This window comes from Neolamprologus brichardi, chromosome 18 (assembly GCF_056152115.1).
Source record: "Neolamprologus brichardi isolate AB-2024 chromosome 18, ASM5615211v1, whole genome shotgun sequence".
Lineage (NCBI taxonomy): Eukaryota > Metazoa > Chordata > Actinopteri > Cichliformes > Cichlidae > Neolamprologus > Neolamprologus brichardi.
Window position 1 is genome coordinate 17,024,559 of NC_142121.1, and position 14,788 is coordinate 17,039,346.

Below are 14,788 nucleotides of genomic sequence, written 5' to 3' on the forward strand. Positions count from 1 at the left end.
TCAGAGCGGAAGAGGGTCAGCTTTTGTATTTTTGGATTACCACATCACCTTAGTGTAACAGTTAGGGAGAACAAGATGTAAATAAATGCCAAATAAGAATTGCCTATAAAAACCGAATACAGAAATCAGCCAGAAAGTAGCTTTGTGTTTAATGCATACGTACATTAACTACTAACTACTACTATTAACTACTTTTCTTCCTACTTTATATATTTGTTGTATGGCAGTACTCGGGGGAAAATTATACTTTCTTCCTTACTGCAGTCGAAAGATGTAAATTTCTTTTTAGATAAGGAGTTTGTATTGAGACATATAGTGAGTTCTTTTTTTAATTTCCAAATTCAGCATATGTAAAGTATTTTAAATTACTTTCTCCCCAGTCATTAACATCAGTAATGTACTACCTACTTAATTACTTACTATTAATGCAACACTAACAACCCAGTAACATATGATACACTTTTGTTTTTCCTTATTGCAGTTTTGACTTAAGTGAGAAGTGGAGATTTGCACTGGAGGGAGGACCAATGAAAGTCAGTAGACACAAGACAAAATGCATGTGTGCGAATCAGAAGGAGAAGAAAGAGAAGAAAGTTCAACATGCAAGGTGTAGAGGTAGGGAAATTAGATGAGGTAAATATTTGGGATCAACCATCCAAGTAAGTGCACGAGAGAGGTGAAGAAGCATCTCTAGGCAAGGTGGAATGGGTGGAGATGAGTGGCAGAAGTGATTTATGACAGAAGGACAGCACCAAGAGTGAAAAGCAAGGTTTAAAAGTTGGTAGTGAGACTTGATAAGATGTAAGGTTTGGAGACAGATTTCCAATGGGAATGACCAGGATGGACACAATTAGAAATTAACACATCAGGGAGTCAGTTCAGGTTAAGTGGTTTGGAGACAAGGGTCAGGAGGCCAAGATGAGATGTTTTGCATGTTTGGACATGTGCTAAGGATGGATAGTGAATACACTGGACAAAGGATCCTGAATATGGAGCTGGCAGGCAGGAAGAAAAGAGGAAGACCACAGTAATGATTCATGGGCATAATCAAGTAGGACATGCAGGGATGGTCTCATAGAGGACTAGGGATAGGGTGAGATGGAGGCAGATGATCTGCTGTGGCAACCCCTTAACACAGCAGAAGAAGAAGAAGACTTAAGTGTTATTATTAATGCACAACTTTCACTTTTAAAATACCATTAGTTACTCACAGTTAAGCAAATCCTGATCTTTACAGTAAAGATAAAATATTTTATTTAATATTCTTGCATATTGGTTTTAAATTACAAATGTCAACCCACTGCCATTTACCATGTGTTGATATGGGTCGCTTAAAGAGTTTATTGTTCATTGCTTGAGCATGTTTTAACCTGTATTTCTTATTCAGTTTGCCATTGTATTGAGAGCTGTAGCCAAATTACTGAAGAAAAAGATTGAAAGTGCTGCCATCCTTTTGAAACACAGTATTTAAATGTAATTACAGCAGGAGCTCTTTCACATCAAAATCCTCATTTATTCAAATTATTAACATATCAAGAAGATGCTCTATATCTGCCTAAATAATTCAGGCACATGGTGAAAATTGGTCGTAAATACTTTATTACCCTAGTCAGTTGATAATATTTTGTCGTGGTTGCATTTATTACATTTCAGTTGACTAATGAAATCTAATATACACAACCAAGACAAAGTTAAAAGCTTAAATATTAACACAAGAAAGTAGAATTTATAAATATAGACTGTAACATTTAAAATATTCCAGAGGATTGGAAATGAGAAGACACCAGCCAATCAATCTCAATCAGCTTTGCTGTTGGCTGATGAGGTGTTTGAACTTTGTGGATTTGTGTGGATGACAGAGCACTAAAGTCAGATGAGAGCTCACACCAAAGACATTAGATCTGTGTTGATCCATGCATGTCTGTAATAAGCACACAAGTATGACACATCGGAATCTTCTCAGTAAAACCCCTAATAAAAAGAGGCTGGCACCACTGTTGCCAGCAGATTGTATGCGTGCATATTAATAGCGTTAGACTTATTCTTGCTAAATGTTTCTTCTACAAGGTCCATTTAACAATTTCCATTGGAATAGAATTCAACATTTACAATCACAAATGATTCCAGGTCTACCACTAGTCCCTTCACTGTCCATCTAACTCAGACACTAAGACCTCCAGGCTTAATCTGGCCTAAGCTGGTGAGACGCACTAAAGCACAGAGGAATCAGGATTGCATCCACTGGGGACATTGTCCTAATCCCCTTCTGCCCTCTCCCTTGTAAACACTGTTCTCTTCGTCAGGGTCGCTCATGCTTTTACCCACCTCTCGCTCTCTCTGTTGCGATGTGCTACAGAACGGATGCCGGGACAACATAGAGATGAAAGGAGTGAAAAGTGTGGATTTCTTATGACCTCAAAGAGACTTGAGCCTCACGTGGTGAGTGAGGCCTCATGGTCGGAGCATGCCATATGCTAGAGCGGTGAGGCAGTGGGAGATCAGGCCCACGTCTCCACTGCGGGGGATCAAACGCACTAGGGCCCTGATGTGGCAGCGGATACGGGGACTGGTCCGGGCCTGCCGGCATGGTGCGGGGTACCCAGTCAACTATAATGACCCAGACCGAGAGGAACAGGAGATGGTGTGCCTTGAGGTATGGATGTGTAGTTTTTGTTTTTTTTGTTTGTTTTTTTCTATTGCTTTTTAAAATGATTATTTATTGTTATATATAGCACTAATACTAATTCTACTACTACCATTTTATTTGGAGCTAATTTTCATGGAACTCATGCAGTCTCTATCTAATTAAGTAAACCTAAAACTCTATAACAATTTAATACATTTTCCTCTAAATATATTTTACAGAATTTTCAACATGCTTAGCAGTATGGTTCTTATGTAATACAGCGCCAATAATCAACACAAGATATCTAAAAATTAACAGAATACTACTGTTGACTATTGTAATCCTCAGCAAATGAGACATCCGTCATGCTATCTTTTGTTGTTACGGCAACCAGATTGCTCTTGTAGCATCATCAGCTTTTTTTGCTTCATGCCAAACTTCTATTCAGGGATGCACTTCCTGTTTGAACGGGGCTTAAGAAGATTAAAAGATAGCGTGCCTTGAAATAGTGTGATACAAGTCATTAGAAATCTAAAAACCAAATCACATGGTCAGTCACACAAAAATGGCTGACAACCTGCATTAACATCTCAGTGCGATATTTAATAAGTAATGACCGAATCAGAGTGTTGTGGATACACTCACAGGCTTACAATGTGATTTTGCTTGGAGTTTGGCAACAGAATCATTCTCGGTAAAGGGATAAACATAGATTTCCGATGGCTTTCTGTAGTAAGGAGAATCGTGTTGCTATTCACAGTGGGGAAGGGATTGTAAGAGACATGTGAGGACAAGGGAGCTGTTTCCATAATGAGAGAGGAGTCAGTGGAGAACTTGTGGATGTTAACATCAATCTTAGAAAGCCATAAAAACCCTTCTCATGGTAGACAATGATAAAGCACTGGGTTACACATTTTCTATTAACATATACTGATGAGAGCAAGTAAGGAGTTATCTTGCCTTAGCAGATGCAGATAACTAACTTAAAAATTGGGGCTTTGTCAGTCTGTCACCGAGATGCAGCAAACGTCTCAATCTGATTTCAAACCATGGACACTGAAGTGCAGGTTGAAACCTTCAGATCGCCAGGACACCCTGACGTATCTTCACGTCAGAATAACTCTGAGTCTACTAAGTCTATGCTCAGTCTGTCACAGTAAAGATCATTCATGTGCAGCTTTTGATATCAGGCTATTAAAATGATCGACTATGAAGTTTGTTTGATTTGTTTTGGATAATGAACTTCACCTTTGGCACATGGATACTTATTTTCTACCAAGAAATGGCTTGGCCCATTGTTATCTTAGCAACACTTTATCATATTCGGACAGCTTTTTTCAAAACCAACTGTGAAAGAAATTTCATTCATTTACAAGTGATTGTTTAATTATGCTCCAATTGCAAAGAGACAAAGTTCAGACAGAATTACAAAAATTATAATTGCCAATCCGGAAAAGGCCAGAGCTCCTAACCTTTACTTCAGAGAGGTCAGACTGGAAAGAGGTCCAATGAGACCTCTTTCCATTTTGTGACTGCTGGCGGACTCAAGCAGAGAATGATGCTTTCTGTGTTCACTAACTTTCTTGAGTCAAACTGAGCTACTGGTACACAGCACAGATCACTCTGTGTCCTTAGACACTTCAATTCAAAGAGCGAGAAAGAAAAGGGCCTTCCATTCCTCCTCCAGGTTCGGCAGAGATACAACAGACAGTGTGCATGGAGCAAGGCAACAGAATTGATTCGCAATACATGAAAGAATAACAAACTGAGCGAATGTTCCAGCAGCGTTCACATTAATGCAAATGAACAAAGATGTGAAATCAAATTAAAATGGAGAAGCCAAGACTGCGCTTACTTTCTGGCATTGGGAATAGACCTACATATTCTATAAAGCAATGCTTAAACAAGTTCCCAGTTTGTGAATTTTATACTTGCTTTTGACATTTGTTTGATATGTTGTATGGTTATAGGTTTTTCTGTCAGTCATCCGCTTCAGGCTCATGTTTATTCATAGATTCCTTTGCATTTTATTTCATTGTGTGTAAATGCCACCTGCCAACAACTGCAGATGAAAATAACCACATGGCTAAATCTGGCATAACTCCATGATGGGCATAAGTGGTCATGCAAAAGTACATCGTACCTTTGAAATAAACTTAAACATTAGCATATGAGAAATGAAATGTCTATGACTCGATTCAGCTCCAGAGATCAGCATAGGCTCTGAATGGACTGTAAAACTCAAAATTACAAACAAAATTTTCATGACATTTAAGAAAGCGGATCCAGTATTACAGGATGTTGCTGTGCACAAAGCTACAAAATTATTTGTCCTGCAAAGTATTAAAATTGTTTAAATTATCCTGAAACAAATCTATTTGCCTCTAAATAATTGTGCTGAACTGGATCCCTCTGTGAAGCGACCCATCGCCCCCAAGTTACGTAGATAAAGTGATGTTAAATTTAAAAGCAAAAGAAGTGATGAATCTGTAACTTAGTTACAATAATTAGCAAAACTGATTAGGCATGATTAAACTGAGTCTGACATTTAGAGTGCAAACAGCAATTTGATCAACACACTTCAGGGGAACAGAACAATTTATTACAAAACAAAAAAAATAAAAACTAGCAAGTTAGATTCAAAGAGAGATAAAATTATATTTGATTGATTGATTTGATTGAACAGCTTCTCACAGATACCATGCATGATCTCTTGAAGTGTTTAAGTTGGTAACCATAGACCGTCTTCAGAACCTACCTGCATATTTAGCTCGAGTAATCAAATCTAAAGTTCATTCTGTCTCCCTTTAACCCACACAATGACTTGAATCCCTTTAATCACCCACTGAAAGATTCTATTCATCTCGTCACATGGCTCTGTCGTCCTATTCTCCTTTGTGACCTTGTGTGTTCAGGCAAACTCCCACTTTTGCTCGGCCTTGTGCCATCTGACGAAGTGTGTATGCGTTAAAGCATACACCCACATAAGCATCATTTATTGCTTGTGTGCATGTGCATGTGTCAATCTCACAGGGCTATCTGTGGGTCTAACATGAACACAAGGGGAGGTGTTAATTGAAGTGCTGTGGAGAAAGTCACGTGATAACATCTCGGGGGTAATAAAGACATGTCAGTGCTCTAAGTGCACCCCGGTTGAGCTCAGTCACAAAGTAAATAATGTGAGCAGGAAACAAATTCACTCTTTGCCCCCTTTTTTGATAAAATAACAGAACAGATGAATGCCTGTTTCCCAAGTGGAGCCACTGGCAGTGTCATAGAACAGTACTGGGTTTTTGCAGAAAGTGTAAGAACAGTTCTCCATGGAGTCTCCACACTCACATTTTGTACCACTTCTTATACCAGTGTGGAATTGGTGAGATTATTTTTTAGGGCACCAGGAGGCATCTTGACTGGCAACATGGCCCCAAAAGACACCGCACAAAAGCTCTGGTGTAAATTAAGAGGAATAAACTGGGTGTGTTACACTTTAGTTCTGCAGAAAAGACAGGTATTGTGGGCAGAGTGCCACCTGGTGATAGTAAAAAAGCAATACATGGCCTATAGTCAAAGCAAAAGTGTCATTAATGGCATATAATGGATCACACTGAAGATGCATGAAAATATATTGTGCTGCATAATTATACACTGTAATGCCTGCGCACATGTGTAAAATGATCAGGGAAAACCAAGTGAGAGCTCATAACACTCCAAAAAGCTTTCCATGTTGAAATCCATGGGCACACTTTAAGTCAGCAGGATATGGTGTCTTCCTATGTTGTAGATGCACGGAGCACATCATGTTAGTGCCGTAGCTCAGTCAACCTCCAGGTGGCAGTGTTGTCTTTTAGAATAACACGGGTCGCAGGCCTGTGCTGTGGATTAAAACACGTAAATCTGATAGATAATACTCTGTAAAGGAAAGGAAATTAAGGGGGAGGATAGAGGAGGAAATAGAAGCCTATTCACTTATATCCAAAAGAGACAATTCACATTGAAAGGATTTAGAGGTAGAAGTATTGCAACAGTATTCAAATATATAGTTTCGTCATCCCTCCCCTGTTTCTGGTTAAGCCTTTAAAGCGTTTAAATAAATATATTCTCCTGTGAGCGGATAAAACATACCGTATGCATCTGAATTTGTGCATGGCGTATCCATGCGCTGAAATATGAGCTCCAGGGTTTCTCTCACGACGTAATGTCCCACTAAACTTCACAAATGATTTAACATTAGTTGGCAAAGTCATGCCATCCTCCTGCAGGGTTTAGCTGAACGCAGTGGTGCACTTCATTAGCCGCTGAAGGTTTCAGCACCACAGACAGCGACTTCAAGCAAAGCCTGCCTGGCGCAGTCACCACGACTAAAAAGTGTTTTTCCCCCCTGGTATTCTTGTTAAATATGTTGAGATTTTTTAATAGCAGGAGCGTTAAGTTTTAGGATGTTTTATTAATTTATTACTTATATACCCGGTACGAGTTTCTAATAAACTTGCCTCACGCAGTTATTCCTATAATGGTCTCTTACTGGAGTCTTTCAGTACCTGCTCAGCAAACCTGTGCCATACTGTAGGGTTTTATGCTCTTCGTTGGTCTACTACGAGCTTGAGAGAGGGCGCATGCGTACTGACTTGAAGCAGCCGGTTGGGGGGGAAAAAGCCTTATGTGCCATCGGATGTAATCAAGGCAAAGAATTACCTCTTCTCGCTGTGCATACATGGTGAAATTGTAAGTACTGGTAGAAAAAGCGATGTATCGTTGCACTGACATGTTGTGAGCGGAGCGTTTGAGGCCGTTTCATGGGTATTTTTTTTTTCTTTTTTCTTTAATGGCATGTAACTATCTAGCTGTACAGCGGGCTTTTAACCGGTCTAGGCAGTGTCTTTTCGGTGGTTGTCCAGGGCGATGAAGCTCTACGGTTCTTCGTGGTGGCACTTTCCATTGATATGATTCGCGACTTGCTAATGCAATGGTTTCTGCTGTGAAATCGCCCAGGGGCCATTAAACCTCAGTGTCGTCCACGTTTATGCCGCTGTGAAGGAGAACAGCGGTTTATTTGGCGTTATCATGATTTATTCTCTGAATTGATACGACCCCCCACCACCACCACCACCTCCTCCCCCCCCCCATTTCATCGTCTATGGCTGTTGAGTCGAAGCATAGCCTACTGCAATAGTGTCAGCTTTGAAGTACCCGAACACCTAACGCGTAAAATATGCCATTCGGCAAGGCGCACGAAATCTGCAGCTGAAGCCAGCTCCGAATCTGAGTGAGAACACGGATCCATTTTAGAAATGACCTAACGGTATTGTATTCTCTGAAGGATGTGATAGAGCGATGCTGCGGTTATAGATTTGCAAGCTGCGCCTTCAGCCCTCCCCGCCACCCGTGGACCAAATCTCTAGACATTTTTTTAAGCATCATTTCTTGTGTCAGGTAGTGGCCGGATGATGCCGACAGCTTTGTTACATAAATGATCTGACAGGATTTGGCAGTGCCTGACCTGATGATGACACATTTGTTAAAATCAGACAAGAAGTCATTCTCTGAGCATAGCCTGTCTGTAGTCTATAGGCCTACACACCAAGGGGATTCTGATGAATAAACTACAGACCTATAGTCAGAGTAATTACTCATGTACATGATAAATGTAGCCCAGAGGTTCATGACAATCTGAGCTTGTCAACTACAAATCCCTCCTCACTCCCCCTGAAAAAAGGCAAATATTTTCAATATTTGCAAGTGTATTTAATTTATTGCTCCGCTTGGATTCAGTGAGCATTGTAAATCTTTTAATGTGGTGCTTTTACAACAAGGCGTTCACAAATGGGATATTTTACATGTTGAATTACAGATATCGAACCTATGGTCTAAAATCCATTCTCTGTTTTTTGGAGTGTGTGAGGGAGCACACAGCCAGTTTGAGATTAGAAAGACTGAAATGTTCTTGGCGGGTGCATATTTGGCAGCAGGCAAAACAAAATCAGCAAAGTGTTACTCCATACTTGTTTCCTCAAAACAGCATTCCTTTGCAGCGAGACCTCTGGGGATGCTGGCACATGCTTCGACCAGAAAGCATCAGCAGCCCATCTAAGAAACAGATTGGTGTCAACCTGTGAGGCAAATCTAAATAAATGTGATGAATCTGTCCTGGTGAAAGTACCAGGGGAAAAAATAGACTCGTGATCAGGATTTCACACTATCATCAGCTCTACTGTCAGAACACCCAGTGATGCCCTTACTACCCTTGTTACCCTGGGACTGATTTGTATCACATGAATGCGTTGCAGGCCAAGAGACTTTTCTTACAAGACAAAATCTCTGTTGAATACTATTTCTGACATGAACAGTCTGAACTCAGCGCCTCCCTCTCCCCTCCCCTCTGTCTATAGCCCATGGGATCAGAGCGGATGGAGATGCGAAAGAGGCAGATGTCGGTGCAGCAGGAGTCGGCAGCGGGGGGAACTGCACCGGCCCAGCAGGACCAGCCGGGCCAGGCTAACCCACGGGGCTCGAATGCATGCTGCTTCTGCTGGTGTTGCTGCTGTAGCTGTTCCTGGTAGGTGTTTCCCCAAATGAGAAATCACCAATTGTGGCACAAACATGGCCGACATTATTGCACACAAGGCAACCGCAGGATTCAGCTTGTGCTTCATGGGCTTGATATTTTTTTCTTTTTTTTGTGAATCTGTATCTAGCAGCACCGTGACAACAATGAACTAAAGATCATGCAGGAAGTGCATCTGCAGGGAGCATTTCACAGTTTTAATAAGCCCATTAATTGTCTTGATTTCTGTAGTGTTACTGGAAATTTAGAGTTGGAATTGGAGTAAAAATCAAAGTAGTTGGCAAATATATATTTGACTCTGAAATTTTCTGTAATTGAGTACAGTACAGAGAGCATATTTAAACGATACTGACATATGGCTAAAGTTGCAAGAAACTTTTAAACTTACAACTGAACCTCAAATATTTTTTGGGGGGGGGGGACAAACTTTTTTTTTGTGAGGCTGTTTAACCTTCTTCCGATAGGACAGTGGCCTCAGGGTGGAACAAACCCAGGTCTTCTGGATTAGTCTTACAGCATACGTGTCTCCTGCTTAACCCACTGAGATAAATCTGCACCCCTATTTGGAAACACCATTAAGTGAACTATTTTCATTATATAAGAGACAGTTTGCAAAAGCACCGCCATGCTGGCTTTGATTTAAAACCCAGGAGTGGACAGCCCACGAGAGGCATTTGTCCAGTCAGTTTCCGCTTGGTGTTTGTAGCGTTGTAGGAGGCTAGGAGGGAGCTCATCTGTCAATCATTTATCGTGACACTATTTAGTTGCTGCCCATGAAGCGTCCAGTACTTGGAAAGCAGTTGCAATGCTTCATGTCCAAAGATATCAGTGCAGCCACGTAACATCGAGCACACTCACACGATTTAATAAACGGTGGTTAAATGTGTACATACAGAGAGCATACATACATACAGCAAATTACAAAGTAGGTTTTCAAGCAAAAATGACAATTATTGGTCTCAGCTTCTTCTCATTATAGTTAACTTTACATGTTTGTGATTACGGCTGTTGGTTAAGTAAATCAAGCTACATGAATACACACTTTGGCCTAGAAGACACATTATGACGTGTCATACACAGTAGAAATAATCATTACTTGATTTCATACACACATTCACTCTGCGTGGACTTGTGTATGACTTTAAAGGCCGGATATGTTGTACTACATTTAACTTGCACTTCATATAAATTATTGATGTATTTGTATGATTAATAAATATACGAATAAAGAGCTCCTTTGTAAGCACACCTGCTGATAAAATGGAGGAAAGCTAAATGTATTCATAGTGACTGTAATGGTATAAAATTCTTATTTCGCACACCAAGTATGTTTATATGTCTGTGTTACCATTAGGAATGAAGATCGAGATGATAGGAACCGAAAGGCATCTTATGACGTCAAGGAAGGGACCACAGACTGTGAAGACTGGTCAGCTTATATCGCTGTACAAAAATGTGTTTTGATCTTTTTTTTGTAGTTAAATGCATCCTCTTGGCTAAAGGCACTCTCTCGCTTATTCTGCACAGTCCTAAGCCCACGTTGGAGGAGGTGCGCTCATGGGGGCAGTCGTTCGACAAGCTGATGTGCTGTCCAGCGGGGAGAAACTCTTTTCGACAGTTTCTTCGCACTGAGTTCAGCGAGGAGAACATGCTTTTCTGGCTAGCCTGTGAGGAGTTCAGGAAAGAGACCAATAAGAGTATGATAGAGGAGAAGGCTCGGGTCATCTACGAAGACTACATCTCCATTCTATCGCCTAAAGAGGTCAGAGAGCTTTGATTTAATCGTTTTGCAAAGTTTAGCGACCTGTTCGAACAAATACTGAAAGTATGTGTGAGTGTGAGGGCGCATCTAGAACATCTAGAAACAGCAGCACACTCCTTACATATTGAGCTTTAAACATCTAGTGATATAAACTGTTAGCGTTAGGCAAAGGTTAGCCATTTCCCCTTGACTCCAGTCTTTGTGCAAAGCTAAGTTAACCAGTTCAAAGACTGTATATAAAAGATGGATGCAGCCTTTGGCTCTGAGTGGCTAAGAATGCAAAAATGACCCTGTTTCTTTCTTCCTGTTTGGACACTTTCTTAATGCACTTCCACTCTTAATCACTAGTTTAGATTCTTTTTGTTATACAGCATGGTGTTCATTTTGTAACTTATTGTCCCCTTGGGGAAAATATCAATACAGAGAATACAGCACAATAAGCCACTACTGTATGATTGTAAAGGTTTCTTGGTTTTACTGGTGTGATCCATGCCTTGAATAAGCCTGCTAGATGGTGACAGCTGCTAGATGGTGACAGCCAAAATGCTCCACTGGAGGCTTCAGTGAGTGACTGCACAGAGCCCTGCTCCATCTTTTCTTTACAGTCTATTAGCTTTCAGGTCGTCATCAAATTTTCAGTCGTGAAGCAAACAGTAACATTTCTCAAGTTTTTGTCGCACAAAAAGAGCACACGCTGTTCTTCCCTAACGGGCTATTCTCTCGACTCCCAGGTGAGCCTCGACTCCCGTGTGCGCGAGACGATTAACAGGAACATGCTGGAGCCCACATCTCACACCTTTGACGATGCCCAGCTGCAGATCTACACACTAATGCAAAGAGACTCGTATCCCCGCTACATGAACTCCCCAGCCTACAAAAACCTGCTCAACACCCTGTCAGAGCAGTCCCCTGAATCTTAGGGTGGTGATGACCTGTGATATTTTAACTCTCTTTACCCCTCTCCCAGTCCTTACCCCCCTTTTTTTAAAATTTTTTCTTTGTATGTTCAGTGTAGGATTACATGAATCAGGCCTCGGGCCTGTCCCCTCCCAGGGATCTCAGCGCTATTGTGATCTGCACCTGACTGAAGACACTCAGGTCTTAAAATCTCCCGAGGGCTTGACATCACAAGTACTGCTACAGGTCAACAAAGCAAAACACTCCAAAGGAATATGAATACATTTTAATTCTTTTGTTTTTCTTTCTTTTGATAGAAATAATCTATTTTATTTGTGTTCAGAGTTTTTTATGGTCTGTTGTTTTTTGTATGATCGTTTGGGGGGAAAATGATTCCTACTGTAGACTATATATTTATGAGTTTGTAAATAGTAAAAATGGAATTGTGGGTATTTTATGTGGAAACGCCTGGTTCTATTTCCTGCGTACAAAAATCAAAGCTCAAGTCAAAGGCTACACGTTAGCTCTACTTGCAGGCAGCTTTGTGGGGTACTGTACTGATTTTACCTTGGTTTCTCCCCGTTTGGTCCCCTAACCTCACACTTCAGTACCTGTGACAGCGACTTGGCAACTCCAGTTCATGTAGAACCTGTGTGTGATTGAGAAATACTGGAAGCGTGGTGATCAGTGAAGTAACAGAAAGTGACAACAGCTCTTGTCACGGCGTGCAATTCGTTTCCTTAAGAAACTCAAATCAATGATGGAAGGGTGTTTTAACTTTTGTTACTTGAGCTTAACCACAAAAGATTGCCTGTCTAAGATGTTTATTTGAATTCAAGTGTTACTCACTGCACACCTCATAGGTTTATTATAGTTTTACAAGTGTGACATAAGTAATTCTATTTACCAGATGAAGTATTTTTTATTTATTGATGTATACAAACAATACAGAAAAACAAGTACAAATCATATTTAAAGTCCTATGATGGACCAAACTCTACTAAGCTGTCAATTTTTTTTAATATATTGTATATGGCTCTGTTTTATAGGTCTGTAATTTCCTAATAACGTTCCAGAAGGTTTCCTTGAAGGTACTCTAATTTGAGACTAAATATAAGGAAAATTATTCCATCATTTAAGCCCAAATAAATATGAATTCCTATTGTTGTTAGACCTAAACAGCTGGAATGGAATCTGTTTTCATGCTGAGAGTAAGAAGATTTATGATGCTCTTAAGTTTTAAATCTAAAGCTTTTCATTCTCAATTTCCGCTTAAGTATTTGCTCGTATTTATTTATTTTAACTAGACTTTATTCAGTCATTTCTAGGGAACCTTCTGGAATATACTTTGAAATTACCAAAAAAAATCACTATTTAAGATTACATAGCTCGTCTATGATATATAACTTGACATATGATTATCAGTGACAGTAGGTTTCCGGCCAGGTTAGCAGCAACACCAAAGCTACCATGTAAACTGTGCTCATACGTTTTATCGAGAGTGTTTCACTGAGTAAAATTGGAGTTGCCAAGTGTTTAATACTTTTATGTACTCTAATAGTTTTAGTTGAATTACTTTGTTGCCTCACAAACGTGTCACTCAAAGACAAGATCCTCACATGGGGAAGTGCCTTGACATTCAGTTTTACGACATCTTTCTCATGGGCAGCGGTTACTTTCAAACGCTTGCCGTAAGCGTGGTTACTGGAGCGTGAAGTCAGTTTACTGGAAATTGTCCCTTTCATTGGCCAAAATATTAAGTGTTTTGTCTTGATTTCTTAGTCGTGACTACATCAGTTCACTTTGGTAGGGCGGAGGCTGACGACAGCACATGTCAAACAAAGATTGGTGGACAGGCTGGTTGATCTGAACTTCTTACCAACCTGCGTGCAATCTGAGTTGATGGGTTCACTGCGCGGATCAACCTCAAAACACAACCTAAGCCAGTGGTTTGGAGTGATGCCTATAAATGTTTCTTTCTTTTCTGTTTACTATATGAAATGTGTTATTTTGCGCTGAGTTTACTGAAGAATACATTTTTAAAAAAATATGAATAATGTGAATGTTTACAGTAAATGGTTGATTTTATTTTTTTTCTGCTACTCTTTGAGAAAATAATGACTTGTGGGCATTTCGATTAAGATAAAATAAAGCACAATAATTTTACTGACTCTGGAATGATTTAATCAGCAAACTGCATGACACCAATATCAGTAAAATGTGTCAGGAAACGACTTTAATAATGTCCTAACAGCAAATTCAACCAACTCAGTTAGTTCACTGATAGGAATGGAAGAATTCTTTCAGTATGTCTGCCCCTGTGTAAGTTTGAGCAGTTTAAATTCATGATTCTGTTGGAAGACATTTCTTTTAAAAATAACACAGATCAGGTGAAATCCTAATTAAGAACATTTAAAATCAAAAGTAATGAATTCTGTGAACTCCTTGAAATAAATGGTAACGTTCACATGAGCACAACATGTCAATTAGAATTAAACAAATACAGTTTAACTTAAGTGTGCAGAGGATTGTAGCAATATGCAGTTACTCGTGTACCACACTATCTTGAAATGCTTTCTAAACTTTGAAAAGTTCATACTCTTTCACAGTACTGTGCAATGGTCTTGAGCCGCATCTTCAGACTGTATAATATTTTTTTTTTCTGAAGGTCTTTTAAAGTTTATCTTTGAGAATTAGCTGCTTTTTACTATGTTTTTAGTTTTTGTTTTGTTTGTTTGTCAAGCCACTTAACCCTGATCTGTGAAACATAAAAGCAAGAGATGAACCAGTGTTGTGTTGTTGTGTCTACACACAGACAACCTAGCACAGAATCAATTTTAAATTCTATATTTAGGTACAAAGGTAACATAGTTTGACAGGTACAAACGTGCAACTTAACTCTACTTAACTCACACATTGACAGTTTGATTTAAAATTCACT

General features: G+C 39.8%; 1 protein-coding gene across 2 annotated transcripts; it reads left to right on the plus strand.

Moving 5' to 3' along the window:
• The first annotated feature begins 2,395 nt into the window (after positions 1–2,395).
• Positions 2,396–14,000, plus strand: rgs20 (regulator of G protein signaling 20). 2 transcript variants are annotated; one of them, XM_006792170.3, is made up of 5 exons: positions 2,396–2,653; positions 9,013–9,179; positions 10,543–10,617; positions 10,716–10,950; positions 11,682–14,000. In XM_006792170.3, the coding sequence occupies exons 1-5, from the start codon at positions 2,465–2,467 to the stop codon at positions 11,868–11,870; spliced, it is 855 nt and encodes a 284-aa protein (XP_006792233.1). In that variant the 5' UTR covers positions 2,396–2,464; the 3' UTR covers positions 11,871–14,000. The 2 variants fall into 2 exon arrangements, with proteins under 2 accessions (XP_006792233.1, XP_087687874.1); XM_087831748.1 differs by lacking the exon at positions 2,396–2,653 and adding an exon at positions 7,261–7,348.
• Positions 14,001–14,788: the final 788 nt, after the last annotated feature.

What these genes read in the sequence shown, in the direction of transcription:
- rgs20 (XM_006792170.3), top strand. Translation starts at nt 2,465, where the DNA reads ATGCCATATGCTAGAGCGGTGAGGCAGTGGGAGATCAGGCCCACGTCT. An exon ending in AGGAGATGGTGTGCCTTGAG is followed by an intron (nt 2,654 to 9,012) that starts GTATGGATGTGT and finishes CTCTGTCTATAG; the next exon opens with CCCATGGGATCAGAGCGGAT. An exon ending in TGCTGCTGTAGCTGTTCCTG is followed by an intron (nt 9,180 to 10,542) that starts GTAGGTGTTTCC and finishes TGTTACCATTAG; the next exon opens with GAATGAAGATCGAGATGATA.